This window comes from Stegostoma tigrinum, chromosome 14 (assembly GCF_030684315.1).
Source record: "Stegostoma tigrinum isolate sSteTig4 chromosome 14, sSteTig4.hap1, whole genome shotgun sequence".
NCBI lineage: Eukaryota > Metazoa > Chordata > Chondrichthyes > Orectolobiformes > Stegostomatidae > Stegostoma > Stegostoma tigrinum.
Window position 1 is genome coordinate 17334335 of NC_081367.1, and position 26779 is coordinate 17361113.

At 38.8% G+C, this 26779-nt stretch overlaps 1 protein-coding gene across 6 annotated transcripts in view; it reads right to left on the minus strand.

Moving 5' to 3' along the window:
- The window catches only part of stag1a (STAG1 cohesin complex component a), a 198617-nt gene that overhangs the window by 37467 nt on the left and 134371 nt on the right, over positions 1–26779 (minus strand). For all 6 annotated transcript variants that reach the window (XM_048542711.1, XM_059651022.1, XM_059651023.1 and 3 more), the window contains exons 4-10: positions 25497–25655; positions 24573–24669; positions 23783–23859; positions 22842–23046; positions 13934–14085; positions 1824–1897; positions 512–635 (exon numbers count right to left, since the gene is read on the minus strand). In XM_048542711.1, coding sequence (XP_048398668.1) covers positions 512–635; positions 1824–1897; positions 13934–14085; positions 22842–23046; positions 23783–23859; positions 24573–24669; positions 25497–25655 — 888 coding nt within the window. The remainder of the gene's footprint in view (positions 1–511; positions 636–1823; positions 1898–13933; positions 14086–22841; positions 23047–23782; positions 23860–24572; positions 24670–25496; positions 25656–26779) is intronic.

Sequence of the window (26779 nt, forward strand, 5' to 3'; positions counted from 1 at the left end):
TGTCCCACACCTCAGTTGAAACCCTTATACAAGAAAAAGCAAAATGATAACAGATGATTTCACGACATCCCTGTCAACAGATTTTGTATCACTTCTATTGATGATGCACAATGAACAAAGTGTCTCATCTGTGATCTCAAATTGCAAGTGCTCTCCCACTTGTGCATACAGCTAATTAGAATTCACCTGCAAAACTTGAGAATTAGCAATCTTATATAGCCAGAAGTGGTGTAACACTCCAAGAAATTATGTCTCAGTGATTTAGACATAAATTCAAATTAAGTACATCTGGAAAATCTTTGCTTTTGTGAAATATTTAAAAAATAGGTTGACTTTATTTAGTATTCATACTTCAATAGTAATAGCATAATATTTAGTACTGGAAAGATTATGCATTATGCACAACATCATGCTCTATGAAACAGTCTTGACAAAATAGATCTTTTTTTCATAGCAATACAAAGCTTCTCGCCCAACACTGCTAAGCATAACATCAATTGACAATCCTTACCCGGTCATGTAGTGTCCATCCCACATACTTTAAATAACTGTCATTGAGAAAGGCATCACTGTAACTCTTCATCCATACACCAATTTCTTCAATACAGATAGCTCGAATCTCTGAAATTGCGTCACTACAAAACATTATAGTCCAATTTCAAACACTCCGCTTTTTGTTTTACATTTTCGTCAAAGTTTACAGCAACTACTTTTAAGCTTGTCATACTTATACAACTAAGATGCAGAACTATTAAAAAAAGCTGAGCATTTAGTTACTCTTAGAACTGTATTCAATCTCTGCAAAAATAAATCTGTTTCAAATTCCTGACATACCAAGCAGAAACTGGTTGTAAATCAATCTTGATTGATACATGCTCAAAGGTCAAATGAATATAACTTGTTTGTTTCAGCAGTTCAGTTAAAATTTATAATAGCACTTAAAGAGATTAGGCTTCAGGGGTCTGAAGTGTCGTACCCTTGGGAATTAAAGATTTTGCTTTTTTTGTTTTTGTGGATGAGTAGTACCCCTGTCAAAAGAGACACATATTTGCTTTTTGTTAGCAACTTTCTTGCTGGATCCAAAGTAGTTAAAGAAACATATGACGAAATGTAGGCGAGATGGACAGATAAGGTTTAAAGCATGTCTTCAAATGAAAGGAACGGCAGATAGGCTTCTGGGGATGGAACTCCAGAGTTAAGGGCACAGACAGTTAAAGACTTGACCACCAATGGTGAAACAATTAAAACTGGGTTTGCTTAAGAGACCAGGCGACAGGAGTGCATATGTCACGACAGGGGCTAGAGGGGATGACAGCAAAAGTGTCAGGCCACGGATGAGATTTTTAAAATCCAGGTGCCATTTAACTCTGACCCAGGTTAAAGCAGTGAGACTAGAAGTAACAGGTGATCAGGATTTGATGCAAGTTTTGACAGGAATAGTTGAGGTTTAGATTATCTCAAGTTTAGAGAATAAGAGTGTATTGGAAAAGTGAAGTTTGGAGGTGGGTAAGGTATGGATGAGGATTTCAGCAACAGAAATACTGATATGGATGGAAATGGACACAGAATACAAAGGTGAAAGTTGGCAGTCCAGTAGTACGGATGTGTTTGAAAGCACACCCTGGGATCAAATAGGACACTGAGGTTGTGAACTCTTCAGTTCAAATTCATACTGGTGCCAGAGAGAGGGGTGGAATTGGTGACAAGGAAGCAGAGTTTGTGGTGGGTTAAGACAATGATTACTGACTTTCTAATATTTAACTGTGCACTATTTATAATTATTCAAAATTACTTCTCAACCTAATTGTGCAGAAATCACTTACCGATATCGGTGTACAAATATACCCTTAAAAACAGAATTCATCATGTTTTCTATTTCATCTTGATTTTCTTGAAGCTAAAAAGGAGGAATAATTAAAACGTAAACTATCTATTTGTATTGAAATAGGAAGTACTTTTCAGTTAAGTACATACCTCAATAAATTAGCTGATGCCATAGTTATTCACAACTTCAATCAAAAATTACGTTAAAAAGAAATATTTGAAACAAACCGCAAATTATAATATGCTAAAACTACGAAAGGTTTAAAATGTGGTGAATGCTAAATTTTTGCTGGCCAGTTTTTTTCCTCTAGTTTCATCAGGGGACCTAGAATTGGAAATGAGAGAGAAATTTATAGTCTACTAAGGTGTTACAATTATGGACCTTTATAAGACGTCATGGCTTCGAACTGTATCTTTAGATTTATTGTAAGGTAATTGGAGTCTTGAGACTGTTCTGAATGACAGTAAGCCCAAGTGGTTTGATTGCTAGAGATTAAGGAAACATTAACTCAAAGCAGAGGTAGATATTCGGCCTGTCGCACTTGCGCCACCATTTGATACTATCACATCTGATCACATCTCAGCCTCAACTCCATTTCTCTGCTTGCTCTCCACAGCTCTTCAACATATTACGAATTAAAGATCTACCTAGCTCCTCCTCAAATTTAATCACTGTCTGAGCAGCCAACACAGTCTTGGGTAATGAAATTAATATGTACATGATCCATCACAAAGAAGGTTTAGACTGTCCTTTTGGGAAGAAGGCACGAAGTATTTTCCACTTGGCGACAACAGCAGCAGTGTTCTAAAAGTGGATAGACTGAAAGTTTCCAAAGTCCCAGAAAAATCTGAGAATGGCAGTTTATAAACAAAGTCAGAAGTTACACAACATCAGGTTATAGACCAAAAGGTTTATTTATAATCACAAGCTTTTGAAGTGCTGCCCCTTCGTCAGATGGACGTCGAGGGAGGCGCATGGGCACAGAACGTATAGGTGGACAGATAGTGGCAAGATAATTCCAGGTTAAAAAGATCATCTGCAAAGACTTGTTATTCAAAGCCTGTCGACACTCTATTCACACTATTTGCACTTATCTGTTGACGCTCTTAAGTGCCTCAAATTATCTTGCCAATACATTCCACCTACATATTCTCTGCCTGTGTACCTCCCTCCACTTTACCTGACAAAGAAGCAACGTGTTGAAGGCTTGTGATTTTAAATAAAATTGTTGGACTATAACCTGGTGTCATGGACTTCTGACTTTGGCATCCTAGTTCAACATCAGCATCTCTACATCAAAGTTATAAACAGTCTGCTTCAAACCATCCATATAGTGTTACGACGAGAGAGACCTGGGCTTGCAAGCATAGCTATTTAAAATTTCTACAAAGATACAAGCTTAGATGTTTCACATTGCAATGTGAAAAGGTGCAGCAGAAATGAAAGAGAAGATCAGGTAAACTACAGGTTTTTCTGAAATATCACCAAATCTCGCAGTGTTTTGGCTGAATGCTTGGGTCCAAGAGAGAGGGAGCAGCTAGAGACCAAAGAAATCTCCGTGGATTGCTGCATAATAACAAAACACAAGTTATTGTGGTTAACAACTTGTGCTTGGATTGAAAAAACCAAATTCATAGGGAGTTAAAATGAAGATGAAACAGTTCGTAGCTTGAGCAAGAGGGAGAATATTCTGGATAAGAAAACCTAATATGGAAAAATTTTAAGATTGCAGGTTACCAGGGTGACCAAAGAAAAGCACAAGAACAAACCCTCTGGAACTAAGAATACTTAGGACTGAATGAAGGAAAAGTGCATGTCCATATAATTGGCAAAGTGAAGGATATCTGAGAAGTGTTTTCTTCATTTAGGCTAAAAATAAGAAGGGAAGCATTGGTGTTCTGTGGTTGAAAGGCAGTGTTAAGCTAAGAGGGTTTTGGTCATTTACTATGGTAAACAACTTTAAAGATAAAACTGATGTAGTTTTTTCAGCTATTAACTGGAGGTTCAAATTAAATAAAGCATTATTGGTCTCTTCAGGGATCACAATGAAGGGCAATCTAATAAGCCATGTAAATTAAATTACATATTTTCAAATGTTACCACAAAATTGTCAGTGTCCTGAAGTAACTGACATTCAGAGCGCTTATGATAGTTACTTGAACAAGGCTCAAGGTGAGCAGCTTTTAAATTAGTCCAATCACAGAACACATTGGATTGGTAAGAGATATGTTACTTCGGTTTTGCTTTCTTCACAGATTACAAGTACGGTGGCACAATAACAGTCAAAATGCTCTCTACTCTGAACTACGATGATGTGTCCTTGGTTGAAGAATTATGTTGAAATCATGGCAACATCACCTGTAGACAATTAGAATAAATCAGCATGTACAATACAAAAAAAATTATTCACTAGCAGGGGAAGCAAAAGTTATGTTTATAAGGACTTTGTTGAAGCCTTAAACTGTTTCCTTACTCATCTCCCATTTCAGGCCACTGAATGTCTGCATCAGGCACTCCTAATCTTAAACAATAAAACTAAATGCCAGTAAACCTCTCCATACTCTGGTCCAAGCTTACATCATTCCCAGTCTGAATGGCTCCTGTTGCATGAACGCGTCATTCATCCATTTTCCAATGCATTAAGTATTCTTTGTACCTATCCATTTGTGCTGAATTGAGAGCCATTTTATGCTAAAGGAAGTAGATTTGAAACATTCAAGTTCCTTTCATCCTATTGGGCAACTGCAATTACAAAAGATTCTTTCACCAATCTGAAACATCAACTCTAGTTTCTCTGTCACCAGATTCCGTCTGATCTGCATAGCAACTAGCTACCTTTGCTTTCATTTTTGGAAAGCATGCATTGAGGATCACAACTTGTATTTTCTGGTGCCATGAGATGATCTTCAGCCATAGTGCGAGGCCTCATACACCCTCTTCGGATTGTCCTTTCAACTGGTTGCCTCATTTTCACTCAATACTGATATTTGCTTTGAGGATTCCTCCAGCTGTACTAATATCAATTCACTCCTAGTGCCAAGATTGGATGGATGGAGGATAAGATAGAGGGAGAATGTGATTTGTGACTGACTTCCACACCATATCAGAGAAAAGCCAACTTGAAATTTTCCATTGTTGATTCCTCCATTCATCAGGATAATTCATCTAAATCCATCGCTCACAATAAATGCATGTTTAAAAATACATCTCCCATAAAATGAATGCATGAATCACAAAATTTAACTGCAAGTTTGTGAAAGCCTTCGTTATCATGTCCACAATTATAATTTCAGACTATAACAAAGTTTTTGTTTGATGATTCAGGAACTTTGCCATTTTAATTGCTTTCACTGACAAATTCTCAAAATATTGAAACTGTTAGCGTTAGTTGTGAAACTGTAATAAATTGGTTAACTATGATGTGGAGTAGATCATTTGGAATTTTAACTTGCAGAATGATGCCACCTTTAAAATATAATTGTATAAACTACCATTTCATCACAGCCTCTGTTAACAGATCAGACCCAATAATTGAAATTTTACAAAACTAAAGATATTTTTTTCTACCAGGGTTTAAGCAGTAAAACTGAGGGTGATAAATCACACAACAGTCTGTGTAAACAACCCAGGCAAATTGTTCCTGAAGACAGCCAAAATTAATGTTAAATTTCCATAAATGCCATGACAACTTCATTTTTCATCTCTCAGTTTCTGTTCTATTCATTAATGAGATGGGCATGTCACTGTTCAGCTTTTATTGTCCAATGCTCCGAAGGAGGTGGTGGTCAGCTACTTCTTGAATTGCTGCAGTCAATGTGGTTAATATTCTCCCAAAGTACTATTAGATAAGGAGTTCTAAATCAATCCCCAAATGGAAATGTGTACTGCTGAAAAATGGACATATTTTGTCAAAGCTATTCGCCTTGAACTTATCAGGACCAAAGTACAAATGTAAAGAGGAATAACATTTCAGACTGAATGAAAAGTGAAAGATAAATAGTTGGCAAACTGCCTGATTGGTAGAGGTGCTGGAATATAGAAAGCACCCGTGAGCAGAGGGCTGATGATTAATTTCCAATCTTGGTTTGAATTTAAACCAGGCAGTTCGGTTTGTCACAGCATTAGATATGATTTCCATGATGCACGATGTTTACTAAATAATCCTGAGTGGGCTAAAATTGCACTGACAACCAATTTTACATTGTCAGTTTGTCACACAGTGTGGCATGGATATGTGTACGAGAAGCTACATATATTAACATGCAAGGCTTTAGCGTTTACAGACCGAGTGAACACGCGCACAATTTCGCCTGTTTCAACTTCTGAAAATAGTGACAGTCGTTCTCTGGTTCATTCTTCATTTCAATGCTTTGTCCTGAATGCTGTCAAGCTGTTTAAATAGCATTCAGGCAGCTGAAGTGTTCCATTACACTACATTTGTTCCATACTGATGGCCCGAAGTCTTTAGAAGTAAACATTCAAGTTACTCATTACAGAATGTACAGCTCTTCAATTAATTCTTTAATTCCCTGGATGTTGGCAAGGAACACCAAGTTGAAGAGGCTAGAAATTCTCTTCCACGCAGCTACTGTATGATACAAACATTATAAGATCAGGGACCATAAAAGGTAGGAGCAGGAGGCCATTCAGCCCACTGTGTCTGCCCTGCCATTCAATGAGATCATGGCTGATGTGATAATCTGATAACTCCACTTTGCTGCTTTTTTCCTATAACCTTTGATTTGCCTCAGTGATCAAAAATCCTTTTACCTCAGCCTTGAATATACTTCACGACTTAGCCTCCAAAGCTGTCAACAGTTAAAAGAGCTCTACAGATTGACTAACCAATGACAGCAGAAATTTTTCTTATTTGCATTTTTTTTTAAAATCAGCAATCTCTTACTCTGACATTATGCCTTCTGGTCCTGGACTCTGCCAGAAGGGGATACAACCTCTCCATGTCTAACTCATCAAGGCTCCTAAGAATCTCTCATATTTCAATATGGTCACCCCTCATTCTTCCGAGGTCCATGGGTACAAGCCCAAATGGTATCGGTAAAATCCAACCGAGCATCAAAGAGCAGTTAATATCCACTATTTGATGGGATTGGGAATAATACGTTCCATCACTTTTGACAATCAAAAGTAGACAGACAGGGTAGAAATTGAGCCGAAGGAAAGTTCTGTTTTTCCTTTTACGACCAGAACATGCCTGGGCAATTTTCCACTTTGTCCAGTAAGTATCAGCGTTGTAGCTGTATTGCAACTTTGGCGCCAGTCTTTGCTTCTAAAATTGGGTAACAGCAGGGACCATTACTGGCATTATACCCAGTTAACCCATTGCTAAATCCAGTGGTCCCTATGAAATAAATAACTGGAGGAATTAGCTGAATATTGGCCTCTGCAGGAGGCAGAGATAATAATCTACTCGGCTGAAGCTATTCCAGTCTCGTCGAGGGACAAGAACGCTAGGATCTAGAAGTTGTTTTATATCTATACATAAGCCCAGGTTAGATTATGTTTGAAATATTATGAGCAGTTTATGGTACCATTCCTTAGGAAGGATGTACTGGTTCTGGGAGGAGTACAAAATAAATTTTACCTGTACTCAGTGTTAAATTACAAAGAGGATGTACATAAAAAAGCTCGTACGCTGTGGAATTTAGAAGGGCTGCACAGATCGAAGCTTTCAAGATATTAAGGGGAGCAAATAGGACCAACAGAGCAACAGATCATATTTCTTTCAGGTCCATGGTCTGATAATGAGAAAAAGGGACTTTGCTTTAAAAGAAGACAAAATATAAGGAGTTGTTTGTAGTATTGGGAGCAAGAAAAGCTAACTGCTGCATATGAAATAATGCTACTTTTTGGAGACATTGAGTTGTTCCCTTAATTATGGATGGAGGAAAAGCAGCATAATAACAGACTCGAGTGGTCGGATTACAGTTTAACACATACACTGAGTAGGGCGAATCTGAAAATAGAACGCGAATTGCTGAAGTTAGTTGTACCAATCTCTTTCTCCCCTTTCTCTGTGAAGTTGCTACCTCCAATTTTCTCTGGAGGAGCAGAAATAAAAAACGACTTTCAGAGCTGCTAAAAGAAATAACTGTAAAATCCAAAGGAACAAGACAGACCCTGGTGTAACCCAAACAATCAGTGAACAACAGGCAGGTCAATGCTGTGCCAATTACACCAAGGCATTATTGAAGAATTGAGGATTGCCCAACCAAGCAAATTAGTTTGAAGATTTTGCACCAGCGAAACAGGACAGCGTTCCTCTGCTTATCCCTCCACTTATAATGTTTACGTGCACACACACAGAGGTACAAGTCTTACTGGGGGTGGATGGTTTTAAAGGGCATAAAGTCTAAGAAACATATATTAGGACAAGGCAAGAACAACTTGTGTGTGGGTAAATGAAGGAAATAGGGAATAAGTATTAGATGGTGGAAGATGAGGTAACCAAGTAGTGATTAAAGAAATTGGTCGCGAGAAGTTCTAAAAGGAAATGAGGAAAATGAAGTGTTTTAGAGAGGATTAGGCAGATAATAAGATTGAGATGGCTGACAAGTGTTACCAAAGTTGCAGCACGAGAGGGCAAGACACAGAAAGCATCAATCTCTGAAACTATGCAAGAAGGTACAAAACATGCTGCAGAAACAAAAGTAGAAAGGGCCATGAGTGGTTTGAAGATGTAGACAAGGACTAAGATTTTAAATCCAGTGCATCAGAATTAGGAGGTCAAAATAATTCATAAAAAACATCAATAAAGAGCAAGAGAAACAGTATGGAATATGATCAGTGAGTTTTGAACAAGTCATTTACAAAAATGGAAATGGAGAGGTCAGCATGAAGGATATCAAAGAAATAGTCTCAAGATGGAAAATGCATGAATAATAATTTCAGCACCAATGGGGCGGGGGGGGCAAGAAGAGAACAAGACTTCAAAGCTGGAAAGACTTGGCAATGAACAGGATGTGCATTTCAATTTCAGTTCCAACAATGAGTACTAAGGATTTGTCAGATTAGTTCAGCCTGAGGTGCTGAATACTCAGATGAGTCAGTGACAATGGATCACAGTTCATGGGAAAAAATGGAAAGCAAGTTTCCCGAATTTTGATTTATTATAACGGTACTGAACATGTCATCTGACAATACGAAGGTGATGTTGGAGTTCAGGAAAGTAAGGAAAAGATTGAGCTTACCATAAATAATATACAAAAGGAAGCTGATTCCAGATCAAGTTATAAAGGGGCAGCACGGTGACAAAAAAAAGGAAAAGATATGTCGTACAAATCCTAGCAGAACTCAAGACAACATTTCTGCAGATTTAAAAACACGCAGAGCTCTCTGGGACAACTCAACAGTTTTACTTTATTTTATTATAAAGATGATATTATGAGAATGAAATGCTACTCACAAAAATTATAACAGATATCGAGAAGGAACAACACACCATAACTTTGATCCTAGAATGTGTAAACTTCATTATTTGGCCAGAGTTGATTTACGGGTAAGACTGAAGCTAAACTGGCAGAGTAATTTTGAAGAGTTGAAGGCTGATATGTATGGCAATGACATGTCTTAGGCCCTTATAAAGGAATGAAAGTTTAAAGTTAGGAAGTAGTTTAGCCGAAGAGATGGACTGAGAATAATTTCTTTTTAGGAGTGGGATGATTGATTTTGAAAATGAAACAACTTTCAGTTTGTATGGTTAGAGGACGTGGATTGGAGATACAAGTGGAGAAAGGAGAGCTTACAGGATCGGTGGTTGCATGAACAGTCTCAGTTGTAAACTGTGAGCTTCTTAAACCTGATTCAAGAAATGAAGGTAGGGGAAAAGTTTGACGACGAAGTTAAATATGCAGTATGGTGGCTTCTAGCTACATTCCAAATTGTACGGAGAAAGGTGGTTTTTGCTGAGTGAGGATAAACACCACAATGCTAGGCATTGTCAAGCTAAATCTGCAAAGCAGTGGCAATGCCGGTTCTATGCTAGACAGGCCTTTACTGTGAACCTGAAAATGGTCCATCTATACCTATTATCAGTTTCTTGAAAGCTAACCAGTTCTCCATTCATGATTGTTGTGTCCCTTACACCATTAGTTCTTATTTAACATAGTAGCCTTTGATGTGCTACCTGACTAAATGCCTCTTGGAATTTCAAGTACACCAAATATACAGGTTCCTCTTTAACCACATTACTTGTTACTCCCTCAAAGAACTCGAATAATTCAGTTAAACGTGAGTTTCCCATCACAAAATCATATTGATTCTGCACTTGTGCAAGCTACAACTTCTTTATTAAGGGATGCTTGCTCTTCCTTATGACAAATGTTAGGCAAGCTGCCTTGCAGTTTCTGTTTCTGTCACTGTCACTCTCCTTTCTTGAAAAGGTTAAATACATTGTTTTCCAACCTCGAGACTGCACATAAAAACGCTGACACATCTGTCCTATTCTCTCTCATTCTTCACACGTCATCACCCATACTTGCTCTTCTTTACTGTGCTCCCAAGGTCTTGATCACTGACAGACTTTGTTGCGATCATTGTTTGATCTTTCAGCCATTTCATCACAACATTAGTTTAAACTGTCTTCATAAGTTCACAAGCTGAAACCGGGGAGTGCCACAAGGCTCAGTGCTGGGAACTCAACCACACGCAATTTATATCAATGATTGGATGAAAAAATCAAAAGATGAGGTTGCTAAATTGGCTACTTACACAAGGAAATAAATTAAGATAAAGAACTTTGATTGGATTTTGGTGAAGTGACAAAAGATTTGGCTGTTGGAATTATAATGTGGGAAAATGAGAAGGCAGACTAGTAAAATATTGCATAACTCTTTAGTCCATAGAGATCTCGGTATCTTGGTACATGAATCACAAATTAGTAAACAAGTGCATCAAGTGATTAGGAAGAAATGGAGTTTAGCTTTTGCTACAGTTGTACATGACTTTGGTGAGACATACACCTAGAATATTGTCTAAAATTGCGATCTCCTTACACAAAAAAAAATCAACTGCACAGAAGCATTTCAGAGAAAGGTTCACTTGATTGATCCTCAGTATAAAACGGTTAGCTAAATGAGGATGATTAGCACGGGCTGGACCTGTATAGATTGGAGTTTAGAAAAATGAGAGGTGATCTTATTGAAACATATACGATTTGGGGAGGTTTGACAGGTTAGATGTTGACAGGATTTTTCCCCTTGTTAAAAAATTTTGAACAAGGGGATATAGCTTCATTTTAAACTGTCTCTGAGAATCATCAGTCTATGAATTTTGTTCTTCAGAGAATGGAGGAGACAGGGTAATTGAATATTTTTAAGGGTGAATTAGATAGATCCTAAGGAAATCAATAGGATCTATCAAAGCAAAGTAGGTGAGAGGCCACAATCAGACCAGCCATAGTCTTACCAAATGGTGAAGGTGGTTTTGGGAGCTGAATGACTTACATTTGCCCCTAATTCATTTATCTATTATGTTCGTACGTAGGTTGAACTTATTGAGGATAAATTATCCCATTAAATGTGGAGGTTCATAAAATCACAGAATCCCTACAGTGTGGAAACAGGCCTCTCGGCCCAACAAGTCCACACCGAGGACCAGACCTTCCCACCCAGACCCATCCCCCATAACAAACACAATCCACACATCCCTGAATGCTGTGAGCAATTTAGCATAGACAATTTACTTAACCTGCAGATTTTTGGACTGTGGGAGGAAACCGGAGCACCCAGAGAAAACCCACGCAGACACGGAGAGAATGTGCAAACTCCACACAGACAGTTGCCGAGGGTGGAATCGAACCCAGGTCGCTGGTGCTGTGAGGCAGCAGTGCTAACCATTGAGCCACTGTGCCACCTAAGCCTCAACAGATGCAGTCTCCTGAGAGTCCTTCAGCACCTCCTTCATACAGTTTCCCAGTCACACTGAATTCCACGTAGAATGCCAGCTATTTCACTCACATCAGGGAGGAATTTGTTTGTGAAAAAACACTGATTTCAGGTCAAAATCCTTCAGCATTTGCGACATCATTCCCTATAGTCTCCAAGAATACGAGGACTTATATAAACATTGCATAAGAACTCATGTCAGCAAAAAACCTGAATTTAGTGAATGATCGATTTAAATAATAGAGCTCCTTCCTATTCCTGAACATGTGCTTAGCCAAACTTGATAAAGCAAAGGTGTCAGCTGAGAGTTTTGCAGCAAAGTGTTAATGCTGGCACCAAACGCGTACTATCCTTTGACTAACATTATCATCGACCTGTACGATACAGTTTTAGCAAATGTTCATCAATACTGTGTCCAGTGCAACTTGCAACCAAAAATGTGCACGTGCACTACTGACACAATTTTGGACATCACAGGTCACTGCATTCAAGTTTTGTACCCATGAGCAGTTAAACTTGGGCTGCTGTGTACAGCAAAGGAAGAGATGTTGGAGTGAGAACAGCAGAGGAAGCTAATGTGATATATCACAAAAAGAGGTCAGTCATACAAGGGTCGATTGAAAATGTCCACAGTAGCAGCCATCTAAGTCCTTTAAGCCATAACCAACTATTTACATCTTAAACTGTGCCTTAGCAGCACTGTGGCTGTATTTCCAAATGAGCTGCAGGGCTGTTCATCTACTTTTGTATTTTGTGGCTTTAGTTCTCACCCTTGAACAAGGCAGGCAGCTGAGTTAGAGGCTCCTCAGCCCAGGAGCCCAGGGCTCATCTGCTCTGTCCACTTTTCCCACTTTTCTTTTTATGTTTTTTTAATGTCTCCATTTATTATGGTGCCTTACCATCTGTTAACAACTTTGGTGCAAAGTATCTTCTCTCAGGCCATGTCCAGTGATGAGGTGGCTTCCAATGGCTTGGAATGGCGTACAGGCCTGGCAGGAAGATTGCTCGGGGAGGCACTCTGAGTGTGGCCATCTTGTCTGGGAGAAGCAGCCTCAGCCTAGAACTGCATTTTTGTACTGACGTGGAGATCTCATTCCATTGTAGAGGTCTTCTTCTGTGGTTTCCGGATATTACAGCAGCCTGGCATCAATGTCTAGTCCCAGGATGGAGGTCTCGTTCTTACTGTGGAGATTTCCCAGTCTTCCAATGGTCCAGCATGGGCGTCTAATCCTGGCGTGAAGGTCTTGCACAGTTGTGTGGCAGTCTTGAGCCAGCCCTGCATGGCGGTTTCAGCCCAGTTTTCCAGTGTACCCCAAACCCAGAAGCTGTTAATTGAACTGTGATGAACTTTCCCCCCCTTATTTATGCCTGCCGTCATTAATTTAGGCACTGCGTTATGGCGACACAAAAATACACATGACAATAAATTGCTATTCTACTCTACATATTTCTAATTCGTTCTATTGCCTCACAGATCATTCATTGTCATCATTTAACCATTTTATATCAAGTGGCTTGTCGGTCAATTGCCTCACTTGTTTTCTTTTGGAAATTGGCCTGAGCATTTCTTGTTTCTCTCCCTCGTTTATCTCCCAGTTCTTCCAAATTCATTAATGTAATTCTTTAACCATTAAACTTCTTTTAAATTGACTGTTTGAAACTAGTCTTTTTGTTTTACATTGACGAGCTATCAATTTTCAGGCTTTTACGTACAAAGATGTCCAATTTTTTTTTTAAAAATTATGCATTAGTGGTCAAGGTTTATTTCACATTAATAGTGAAAATCTTGAATAGTGCCCAATTTTAGTATGCTAAAAATAATAAGTTGTTTGCAAACAGATACCACCAAACTGTGACCAACAGCTTCTGCAAGGTGTGAACTGGTGTATACAAAGTGAATACTTTTTCAGTGTTCAATTTCTGCTTATGGATCAATCGTTTCTATATCTTTATGATTTTCTGGCTGCTGTTGTTCAAGTAGGTCAATCATTTTACAAATACAGAAATCGAGGTGCTCACAAAACAAAAGAATATTGTATACATATATGGATTAATCCAGTGTCAATTAATTACAGTATATCTTGTTCGAGAAAAGCCTAATTTCCTCTTACTGCTTTGTGTGTATTTAGACATTATTTGAATTTATTGCCATTTTTGGCTGAAGTGAAACATTTGCAAAAGCAATAAAGCATACCAACAACCTTACCTCCTTTCTTTTTTGTAAAAGCAACTCCAGTCGGTCATTGGCTCGTTTGCCTATCATTTTGTTCCTCTCAGCCTCATACTGTCTTTGTGTGTTATCCTGATGTATACTTAAGTTTAAGGCCACATTCACCAATGCTGTCATAAGCTTCATAGCTTTGAGGAAACAAGAAAAAATGTTAACTTAAAACTGCAAATGTAATGTACAAATGGCCAAACTTACTCATATTTATTGTATTTCATGGTGGATGATAAAAAAAATGGTTTAAATGTTATCAATGAAAGAAGCAGGGAAGTGACTGCTTGGTAAGTATGTTTCTTCATTTTCCTTCTCTAAATTACAGCATTTACGTCAACTAAGAGTCAGGAAATTAACAGTTTCAATTAGGCAAGTAAAACAGCAAGTAAATTAGTGGCTTCATCTGCATGAAGATTTCAGCACAGTCCAAAGGAATTTCAGCAACGTGGGAATTCAGCGAGGTATGGGTACAAGATGTTGCTTGACATATAAACATTAAACAAACAAAACTAAATCTGTATGTCAAATCAAAGATAAAGCAAAGAACTAAATTTAAGAAATTAAACCAGATTATCTAAATTATAATCTAAAAATAAACATTTGATTGATAATTCCAAGTTTGAGGTCCTAATTAGTTGAATAAAATCAAACTGACTTAGTAGGGCAGGTAACACGTGGATTTGTAACAGCTATATCAATAACTCAAAGAACCTCAACTCACTACTGACAAGATGGAATCTGAGTTTCAGAAAAGACAGTAAGTTAGATGGATACTTCAGTCCAGGAGGCATTAGGTACCATTAGGTTAAGTACATCAGATTTGGTCCATGGTCAGAGACAGGAGGGTATGACTAGAAGTTGGGTAAGTATGGGAATCCTCGATTCCTGTATTTGTTCAATGGCTACAAAGTTCTTGCAGCCTGCATGGATAAATACAGGCTCTGAAGGATAGAAGACAACTGGCCACAACACTGTGGCACAGCAGGAGGGTGGCAGAGTAAAAAATAATTAGTGGAAGGAGGCAACATAGTTGGGGGAAATAGATACAATCCTATGCAGTTGATACAATAGCTCTAAAAGCAAGAGTTGCCTGCACAATGCTAGGGTTAAAGACACCTGTTTGGCCAAGAGAGGAACTTGAGGATTGGGAAGAGAAGCTGTTGTTCTAGAAGTTAAACACTTTCAGATTAAGTCCAAGTATAACCTCCAAGTTAAAAACCAAAAGAACTGCAGATACTGGAAATAAGAAATGAAAACAGAAACTGTTGGAAGCGCCCAGCAGGTCGAGCAGCATCAGTGGAGAGAAATCAGAGTTAATGTTTTGGGTCCAGTGACCCCACCTCACAACTCTGATTTCTCTCCACAGAAGATGCCAGACATGCTGCGCTTTCACAGCAATTTATTTTTACAACTTTCCAGTTAGAATTTTACATCCTCATACTACATACACTGCAACACATTCTAGACGACTCTCTTTTATAAACATTTGAGCAGTTATATTAATCTATCTGTTTGGACATGTCATGACGCACCCCTCAGATAGTTGGGACTCGAACACAGATCTTCTGCATAAGACGTAGGGTCAGTATCACTGCATCATGACACCCTTTTAATACATTTTTGCAAAATGGAAAGAAAAAACCAAATCAAACTAAAATAAATATCAAACAGACCTAAGGGGCAAATATATCTTTGAGTACAATTACCTAATTGTTTCACTTACCTGGTGCATTACCTCCCAGCTGTTTAGCAACCTATTAACAGAATTAGATACTAACAGAAAGGTGGGACCCTCTTGTGGTACAGTCCCCACCACTGGCCCAGGATGCCTGGGTTCAAGTCCCATCTGCTCCAGAAGTGTGTAATAACATCTCAGAACAGGTTGATAAGAAAAAGAGGCTAAATCAATAAAAAATAAATTAACAAAATATGCGGTTGTTGTGGTCTACATTGGTCTTCCCATCTTGCTGGTACCTAGGTTAGAAGTTCAGCTAAGAAAGTGAGAGCAGCTAAGGACCAAATTAGAAAACAGAATAATAAAGCTAATTATCTCTGCGTTATTATCTGAGCCACAAGCAATTTGGCATAGAGTTGATAAGATCAAGGAGTTGAAAATGTGGATCAAAGACTGAAGTGTAAGAAATGGATTTTGATTGATGGAACACTGACACCAGTACAAAGGAAAGTCAGAGCTGTTCCAATAGGACTGGCTTCATCTGTACCATTCTGGGGCCAGTATCCTGGTGAAACAAACAACTAGGGTTATTGATAAGATATTTAAACTCAATAGCATGTTTAGAAAGGTAAAGAAACAGGACAAGGCAACAGTGCAGGGTTGTGACATGGGGATAATGACCACCAGATTGTGACAAAGGAATCCAAGTAACAAACTTAAGATTACACCAGCACACGAGGTCAGAGTAGAAAAGAATGGTAAAAAGACAAAGCAAAAGACTTGTTATTGCAACACGATAAACTAATTGGTGGTACAAATAGAAGTAAATGGTTATGATCTGATAGCCATTATAGAGACTTAATTGCAAGATGACTGCAGCTATTAACTGCGTATTCAGAGATCCTGGGCATTTTGCAAAGCGGTTGCAGAACATTCTGAAGGGGAAGGGTGAACAGCCAGAGGTTATTGTGCACATCGGGATAACATAGGTAATCAACGGGATGGGGTCCTGTGAAACAATTACAGGGAGTTAGGTAAGAAGTTAAAAAGCAGGACCTCAAGGGTAGTGATCTCTGGATTACTCCCAGTGCCACGCATCAGCGAGGATAGAAATAGAAAGATAAGCCAGTTGAATAGGAGGCTGAGGAGCTGGGGTAGGGGCAGGAGTCTTAGTTTTTGGGTCATTGGGACCTCTTCTACAGTAGAGGTGCCCTGTACAAGAGGAACGGGTTGCATTTGAACCAGATGGGGTCCAATATCCTTGCAGAGAAATTTGTTAGTGCTACACAGGAGGGCTTAAACTAGTTTAGCAGGGGGTGGGATCTGAACAAGAGAGGGGCCATCGAGAAGTCAGGGGAAAATACATTAGCCATCGAGAGCAAGTTTACAATTCAGGATAGCAGTGGCACAGTAAAGGGAGGGAACAGACTTCTGGTTTCAAGTGAATTTATTACAATGCATGAAGCCTGACTGCTAAGGCAGATGAGCTCAGAACACAGATTGGCTCTGGGGACTGGGGTATTGTATCCATAACAGAAACATGGCCGAGAGAAGGGTAGGACTGGTAGTTCAATGTTCCAGGCTACAGGCATGACAGAAGTACAACTAAGTGAGGAGGGAGAGTTGCCCTTATGACAAGTGAGGACATAACAACAGTGCTTAGGGAGGTTATTCTTAAGGGGTCATCAAATGAGGCTACATGGTTGGAACTTAGAAGCAAGAAGAGCATGATCACTGTTGGGACTGTATTACAGCAACCCCTCCCCAAATAACGAGCAGGTATTAGAGGAGCAGATGTGCAGAGAGATTGCACATGCCTGTAGGAATAAGTGTCGTACTGGGTTGGAGATTTTAATTTCTCCTGTATTGACTAGGCCACCCAGCGTGTAAAAGTCCCAGATAGAGTGGGATTTGTCAAATGTGTCCAAGGAGGTTTCCTTAAATCAACTTATAGAGAGCCCTACTCAGGAGGTTGCAGTATTGGACCTCCTCTTAGGAAACGAGGTCAGGCAAGTGACTGAAGTGTCAGCTGGAAAACAGTTTGGGTCCAGTGACCACAACTCTCTTAGCTTTAACAGTTATGGAAAAAGTTAGGACCAGTCCACAGGCTAAGGTGCTAAACTGGAGCAGGGCCAATTTTGGAGCCATTGGGCAAGATCTAGCAGATGTCCACTGGGTGAGTCTGTTTGAAGTAAATGAATGACTGGCAAAAGGGAGGCTTTTAAGTGTGATATCAAGAGTCCAGTGTCAGTATGATCCTGTTAGGATGAAGGGAAATGCTGACAGATTTAGGGATTTCTGGCTGACGAGGGATATTGAGGCTCTGGTCAAGATAAAGAAGGCGGCATACACTGGGTTTAAGCTATTGGGCTCCAGTGAATGATCAGGTGACAATAAAAAAATGTAGAAGCAGCTTACAAGAGAGAAATGAGAACAGCAAAGGGAGGGTATGAGATGGATCTAGCAGTTAAGGTTAAAGATAATCCCAAGAGGTTCTACAGCTATATTACGAGCAAGAGGGTGGTGAGGGAGAGAACAGATGGCATGGCCATCTATGTATGGAGTCACAGGAGATGGGATAGATTTATAATGAATCTCTCTCTTTAGTCAACACTGAGGAGAGAATGATGGATGCTAAGGAAATAAGGGAAACAAGTGGGGATGTTCTGGGCTACATACATATTACCAGAGAGGAGGCGTTTGCAGTCTTAAAGTGAATTAAGGTGGATAAATCCCCTGCACCTGATCAAGCCCATCTCCAGATGTTGTGGGAGGCTAAGGAAGAAATTAGCGACACTTGCAGTGATTTTTGCTTGATCGTTACTCACCGGGGAAGTTCCAGAAGACTGGAAGGTGGCTAATGTTTTTCTTTTGTTTAAGAAAGGTAGCAAAGACAAGCCAGGAAACTACAGGCCAGTGAGCCTGACAGCAGTGGTAGGCAAGTTATTGAACAGGATACTGAGGGACAGGACCAACTGGAATTTTTTATTTTTATTGTCACATGTACCGAAATACAGTGAAAAGCTTTGATTACAAACAGTACAGGAAAATCATAGCAAGTAAAGGATGTACAGATTAAAAAGACTCAGAGGCATGCAGGTTATATTATTTGAGGGTAGAGTCCATTCAACAGTCTGATAACAGCCAGAAAGAAGCTGTTCCTAAACCCACTTGTGCTTGTGCTCAGGCTTCTGTATCTTGTGCCTGAGAGAAGAGGTTGTAAGAGGGCATTACCAGGGTGCAACAGGTCTTTGATGATGTTCACCGATCTTCTGCGGGAGCAGGCAATGTAAAGACAGCCTGGGGTATGCATACCACCTTCCGTAGTTTCTTACTGTCCTGGGTAGACCAGTTGTCATACCAGGCTGTTACGTACCCGTAATACTTTCAATGGTGCATCTGTAGAAGTTAGTGAGGGACCTTATGGACATGCCAAATTTCCTGAGCTGCATGAGGAAACAGAGGTGTTGTTGTATCTTCTTGATTGCTGCTTTTACGTGTGAAGTCCAGGACAGATCGTGGTTATCGTCACTCCAAGGAATTTGATGCTCTTCACTCTCTCAACCTGAGATGTAGATGGGGCTGTGATCGCCTCCAATCTTTCTGTAGTCAATTATCAGTTCTTTAGTTTTGCCGACGCTGATGCATAGATTGTTTCCATTGCACCATGTCACTACACCCTCCATCTCCTTTCTGTATTTTGATTCATTGTTGTTAGATGTCTGCCCCAGTATGGTGGTCTTATCAGTGAACTTGTAAACAGCGTTCATTCAGAATTTGGCCACTCAGTCGTAGGTGTGCAGGGAGTACAGGAGGGGGCTGTGGACATATCCATGGGGGCTCCAGTGTTCGGTGTGATTGTGGAGGAGGTGCAGTGACCTATCTTCACCGATTGCAGCCTACAGGTCAGAAAGCTGAGGATCCAGTTGCAGAGGGCAGAGCTGAGTCAAGGTCTGATTAGGTATAGTCAGCATGGATTTGTGAGCGCAAGTCGTGTCTGACAAATCTTTCAGAGTTTTTCGAAGAGATAACCAAGAGGATGGATGAGGTAAGGGCAGTGGATGTTGTCTATATGGACTTTCGTAAGGTCTTCTACAAGATCCCGCACAGGAAGCTAATCATGAAGATTAAGTCGCATGAGACCCAGGGAGAGCTAGCAAACTGGATTCAAAATTAGCTTGATGGTCGATAGCAGAATGTGATGCTTGAAAGTTGTTTCTCAGACTGGAGGCTTGAGACAAGTGGTGTGCCATAGGGTTGTTGCTGGGACCTTTGTTATTTATTATTTACATACATTATCTGGATGTGACTATACAAAGCATGATTAGTAAGTTTGCAGATGATACAAAATTAAGAGGAATTGTTGATAGCAAGGAAGGTTATCAGATCTTAATCAGATGGGGAAGTGGGCTGAGGATTGGCAAATGCAATTCAATGCAGAGGAGAGCTGTTAAACTTTGGAAAGTCAAATCAACGTAGGATTTATACAGTAAATGGCAAGGTCCTGAGGAGTGTTGTGGAAAAGAAGGACCTGGAGAACAAGTACATAGTTCATTGAAAGCGGTGTCACAGGTAGATAGGGTGGTGAGGAAGGTGTTTAGCATGCTGGCCTTCATCGGAGGAGGCAGTGAGTATAGGAGTTGGACCATTATGTTACAGTTATGTGAAATGTTGGTGAGGTCACACTTCGAAGTATTGTGTACGGTTTTGGCCACCATGTTATAGGGAAGACATAGTTAAACTGGAAAGTGTGCAAAGATGATTTGCAAGGATGTTGCCAGGACTAGTACGCTTGAGTTACAGGGAGAGGTTGGCCAGGATAGGACTTTATTCCTTGGAACGTAGGAGAATGGCAGGTAACCTTATTGAGATGCAAAAAATCATAGGGGGTGTAGATAGGATAAATGCATATAGTCTTTTTCCCAGGGATGGGGAATTGAAAACTAGAGGTCATATGTTTAAGGTGGCAGGGGAAAGATTTAACAAGGGCCTGAGGCACAACTTCTTCAGGTGGAGAGTCGTGTGTATATGGAATGGGCTGCCAGACAAAGTGGTTGTGGTACAATAGCAACATTTCAAAAACATTTGGATAGGTACATGGATGAGAAGATTATGGAAAGTTATGGACAAAACGTGGGTAATTGGAACTAGCTGAGTGGGCACCATGGACAGCATGGGCCAGTTTCGGCCAATGGATTAGTATTAGTATCAGGTGGATGTTGTATTAGACTGACTCTTAAGCATCAGAAAGGAAAAGGTGGTGTTATAAATCCATTAATAAAGAATGACAACATTATAGCTGTGAGAAATTATCTTGACTCAGAAGGTTAAAATAGAGAATTACTTTGGGCTGAGATAGAACTAGCAAGGGAAAGATGTCAATGACGGAAATGGTTGATCAGTCCCCATATAGCAGCTACACTGCAGAACCGAATATATAACAGGACAGAATGGGATGCTGGGGAGTTGTTGCAAGAACGCACCTGTAATAATCATAGGTGACTTTAATCTTCATGTGAATTGGTGAAATCAAATTGTCAACGCTAGGCCTGAGGCCTATATAATGTACTCAGAGCAGTTTGTTAGAAGAACATATCAACAAACCAGTGAAGGAATAGGATATTTTCGATGTGATAATGTATAACAAGACAGGATAAACAAACAGTGCACATTAAGAGAATTTCTGGGGAAGAACATTAAAATGTGAGGGAAACTGACATTTAGTTTGAGAGAGGAAATTGGTTAGTACCTGATTTGGTTTACTTATGGCATTGTTAACCTGTGTCAAATTCATTAATTATTTCTGCATTTGTATTCTGAAATTCCTTGGTTTTTCTAGCCCACAAAGACCCATACTTTCTAAACTACCTCCTTTTTCTTCTTACCAAAACCTAAAATATCATACTTTTCTACCTTAAAATTCATTTCCCATGAACTTGAATCTATGCAGCACGCTGACTATTACAAACATTTTTTGTAATGGAGCACATAAAATTGCAAAAAGCCCAAATCCCTATTTATACAAGTTAAAGTTCGACTGACTTGAACCATCTGCAGTGAAAATACCGTCTGGTAATCTGCACAATTAAACATCTGGAATGCAGAGTGCAGTTAATTTCTTCCTCCAGCCATTTCATCTACTACCGGTCTTATAGATAATTTTTAAACTTAATATGGCAATAAAATTTAACTTTAAAAAGCAACTAAGATACCATTGCAGCCTGAATGAGACTAAATTTGTTGTGAATTGCGCAGAGTTTTCACCTGCGGGCTCAGACCATCTATTAATTGGGTCAAAACAACATTTTACAGTGACATATCTTGCAGCTCTCTGTCAAAACCAATCACAGTTTATCAGAAAAATGAAAATTTAAATTTAGACTGCTAACAAGCAGAATAGAATGACAACTCAATCAACCACTCAACCTTCTTTTGCCCTCGTCTTAAATTAGTAAAGAATCTGAAGATAAATCAAATCCCCATTCCACACCCCAAAAAAAAGTTGAAAAATCTGCTTTATATGTAAAATTAGTTATGTGTTTGAAAAGTTATCTGCTAATTTATAGTAACAGCAGAAAATAGAAAGTATCCGGTACTCAGCACAAAGTGCAGCTGTTTTCCTGGCTGATAATTAGTTCCAACTTGCCAGTTTCCAACGGTATGTTACTTGGATTTCATCTTTGCACTAGTTGACCTACTTTTTTCTTTTGATACACCAGTATTTCCAATTTAAAATTCTCATCCTCAAAGCTAAATCCCTCATGGTTTCACCCTTCTCCATTTCTTTGTGACCCAGTTGAGTCTTACAGATTAGCCATATATTCACCTCTAAAAGTCTGCTGACATGCCATCTCTTTGAACATGCTTCTAGTCACTTCGATCTGTCTCTGTGGCCAATATTGTCTGATTATGCCAGAAACCTTTACGCTACAGGTGCTTTGTAAATGAAAGCTGTTGTTGCTCTGTTCAGGAAGTAGCAACTTACTTTCAACCCCAAACCTGCAGCAAAGTTCACTGGAACCATAATTAAACATAAATACACAAAGGTGCTGCATTTTGCAGATTAGAACCTGAAAGCAAATTATTTAATTTAAATGCAACAAAATGGATACTTAATATGCATAAAAAGGGACCATAATTATATACTTCAACTACTGACTGTGTGTTTAACAAAGCAGCACAGTAAACTTCCTTTGGCGAAGGAAACTGTCAACTTACCAGCTAATGTGCTGGTGTGCCTGAAGGCTCGAACTTGTGAATCTGAAAGCCCAGTCAGGAGAGAAATCACTGTATCCATCATGTACTCATCATAAATGATACTGTACTGACACTGCCGGATAAGCACTCCAATAAACTCACAAAAATTTGATCGAAATTTCTTCCATTGAGGACCAGGCATAGTTAGAGGGTAATCTCCACTGTCCTGTAAAGAAATATATTCCAAACTATAATTTTAACTAAATGCAAACAAATGGTCTATAAATTTACTGCAGTGAAGTAATACGGTTTTGTTTACCATATACACATTTATTTTTCTGGCAGGCTGTGCTTAACTCATATTTTTGGTAGGCCAGGCCCTTGAAAACTAAACCAAATACATTCAACATCTTCACTACTTCTAAGGATTATTCAATTTGGTTGACTATCCCTTTCAAATTGATAAGTATTGAACTTAGGAATTGTGTGTGTTAGGACAACATTCCAAACACACTTGTCATTTATGTCTGTAATCATCCAAATCGTGACTGTGGATACTTGGTACCTTTCTTTAACATAGCAACTGAACAGAGTACTCAGTAAACAATCTCAGTTAGTAGTCTTGCCTTTGAATAATTCCCCGACAATATTAACTGTAGCAGTTTTAATTCTTTCAAAAATAAAAGAAAATACTAATCCTGATTCACAGCTACCTTTGCGTTTACAGCAATGACAGATCTTGTTATTCACACTGCTTAGGTGTAAACTAAGAAAGCTTCATTTTGCCCTAGCGAATTTTTAAAAACTTAGTCTAACCTTCCACATTCAAAGCAGGACAGCTTACTGTACACAGTATCTAACTTCCCCAGGAACAACTAGTTGTGACATACAACAGACCAGAGGTCAGATCTGAGACAATTCCAGTTTTTACATTATCATTCATTTAATGACTGAGGACCCACCTCATCAAACTCTTCGGTCATTTTCCTAATTATTTCTGTATTCTGCATATTTCGAAACATCTCAATTCTTACAGTGCCTGTATAGGAAACATGCACAAAGAGATCGCAAAGAAACATCAGTGTTAGAGCAAAGTCACTGCATCTAATAATGCATACCTTAAAATCCATTGGCTGCACTGGTACAAAATTTAAATTGTGACAAGCTAAATCTTGGCAAAAATATTTTTGGAACAATGCACTTTAATATTCTATGATAAGCTCTGATCCTCTGAACCTTACTTGGCAATTTAACTTTGAAACAGATTTTGCTGCTTAAAATACTGTGAAATTTGAGAATTGTTTATTAAATTTGCTTAACAACAGAACATGCAACAAAAATAAAGTAGCAGTTAAAAAATGACTGGAAAATTGTTGAAAGACTCAATTATATACCTCTAATTTCTTAAACTGCTACCTTTTCTATGAAGGCTACTTCGATGTTTGTATAGCTCTTTTGTTTATATCACATAGGGGGAGCTAGTGAGGCAGTCTGAGCAGCGGGGAAATCAATACATAAATGTATTAAGTGTTCAACAGTAGTTATTCGTACAAAATCAGGTGCCACTTGATGAGCAACCAAACAAAGTTGGTGATAGTGTTTACTATAACATTACTTGTGATTATACTTTTCTTAACAAAATTACCTTACACAGAAACAAAATGCCTCAAGTGGTAAAAGTGATTCATTGTTAAAATAAAACAAAGAAAATTATAATCCTTTAATGAATGTTTCAAGGCCTTTAAGATTTACCCTTGCATCCTGAGCACTGGATGAAAAAGTTGATTAGATCCAAAAGTGCTATGTCTCTGTCCTGTTTGTACGATTCTATCCAGTCATCAACGACAGACTGTTGAGAAAAGTATTACTAGTAATTATTATGCAAGTTCGATAAACTTCAGATGAGGTATTTACAGCAACTATGACTCTACAACTTACTTGCATGATTATTCACTAGAAAACACTTCACAATAATTTAAACTGAGGAGTGAAAACCAAAGAATGAAAGAAGGCATGTAACTGAGACAGGAAAGACAGCGTGAAAGTAACTACACATCTAGGTATTGGCACAATTAAAGAAAATCTGTGAAAGACAAACTTAAAGAAATGAGTACTGACATGATTATGTCAGCCAATGTCTTGGAAGAGCGATGGAACATCTATGTTTGAGTAGATTCAAGACAGAGTTTGATAGATATTTGGATTCTAAAGAAATTGAGCTATACGGAGGTAGTGCTAAAAGATGGGATGGAGGCAGTAGTTTAGCTGTATTGTTACTGAATGACAGTGCTGTCTTGAAAAGCCAAGTGTCCTCCTCCAACTTCTGCTTCTTCTTCTAACTTCTTCCAGCAGGATTGATTAATGCTTGGACATTATGGAGTAAAATATCATATGTAACACAAATCTCACCGTTAACATGATAACTACAGGTTAGTGCAATTGAATTTTCATGCATTTACAAATTATAACCAGAAAACTTAGAACAGAATTATGTGGTCAGATTCCAATTAAAGATATGAATCCTGCCTCAAGTTCATGGAAATATGCATGGAAACAGATTCAACTTTCAATTATTCTTGCAACATTCTGACAATTTGATTAGAAGCATAAGAAATAATCTGTTCTTTTCACGAGAGCTAACTGAAAGCAAAGGGTGATATTTCAATTTCTGTTTACCTGCATGGCACTCTTTCCCATTTTCACCACCTCAAAAAGTGTGACTGGTTCAATGTCTCCATTTTGTTGATGGTGCCCATTAGCCTTTCCCAGACTTGCTCTACCACCTGTTCCTACACGACTTTTCTCTCCTGGGATACGTCTTGCCTTCTTAGCAGTCTTGGAAAGAGAACAATATGGTGTTGTCAAATTAAAAACAGCAGTCAAAATTTTCTGACTTGCACTTCTAAATATTTAAACATTCACATTCATTTATTAAAATGTTAGGAAAGCCCTATATTTAAAGGGGCACTGACTGGCTAATTCCACCCTGAGATAGGTCAACAAATTTGTGAATCAAAATGTTACACCTACTGTAAACAGTTAAATGAATTTGTTCTTGCTGTAATTAATCTGACCGAGTTTAAATATGATCCTGTCAACTGTTAGATACAACACAAACTCACCTTCCGTCAAAGCTTGCACTTTTCAAATGTCTGATACCCAGAAAAGCAACGGATGTATTTATTTAAACCTTATATCTGTTAGCACATTGTCTCATGTTCCTTCACTTCTAAGTGCAAAAGATTACACAACCAATGAATCTTATTGCATCAGGTGTAGCCCAATTGGCTTGGTTTAGCATTTCATCTTAAAAATAGCACCTTGAAGAGTGCAGCACTCCCTCAGGACGTAACTTGAATTGTTATCTTCAGATCCCGGAGTGGGACTCGGCTACTTCACACACCACAGCTTCCTACTCAATTTGTCTTGAGTTAATGCCCCCTGCTGAAATGCCAAGCGGTGTCATTATCACAACTTCAGCATCTGCTTGGAGTTTGCTCCAATACCAGGCATGCCCCACTTCTAACCATCTGAAATTACAGGGAGAACTCCCAACAAAGCATAAAGCCACAAATGGCAGTTGAGGCCACAATACTAAATGTTTTCAAGAACAAGCTAGATATGATTCTTGAAACTAAAAGGATCAAAGAGTATGGGGGCAAAGCAGGAACATAGTACTGAGTTGGATGATCAGCTATAAGTACACTGAATAATACAGCAGAATTGAAGGGCTGAATGGCCTACTCCTACTTTCTATGTTTTGACAGCCTAAAAGGTGATGGCATTCCAATCCGTAAGTCAAAATGCATTATCTTCTCCCAAGCAATAAATGTGTGAGGAATTAAACAATATATAAACATTAACATATATAACAAATATATGGTATTGCAATCTGACGCAGTGGTTAAAAAGTCTGCAGGAGTGAAAGGACCAGCCATAAGTGTTGGACGCAGGAGAAC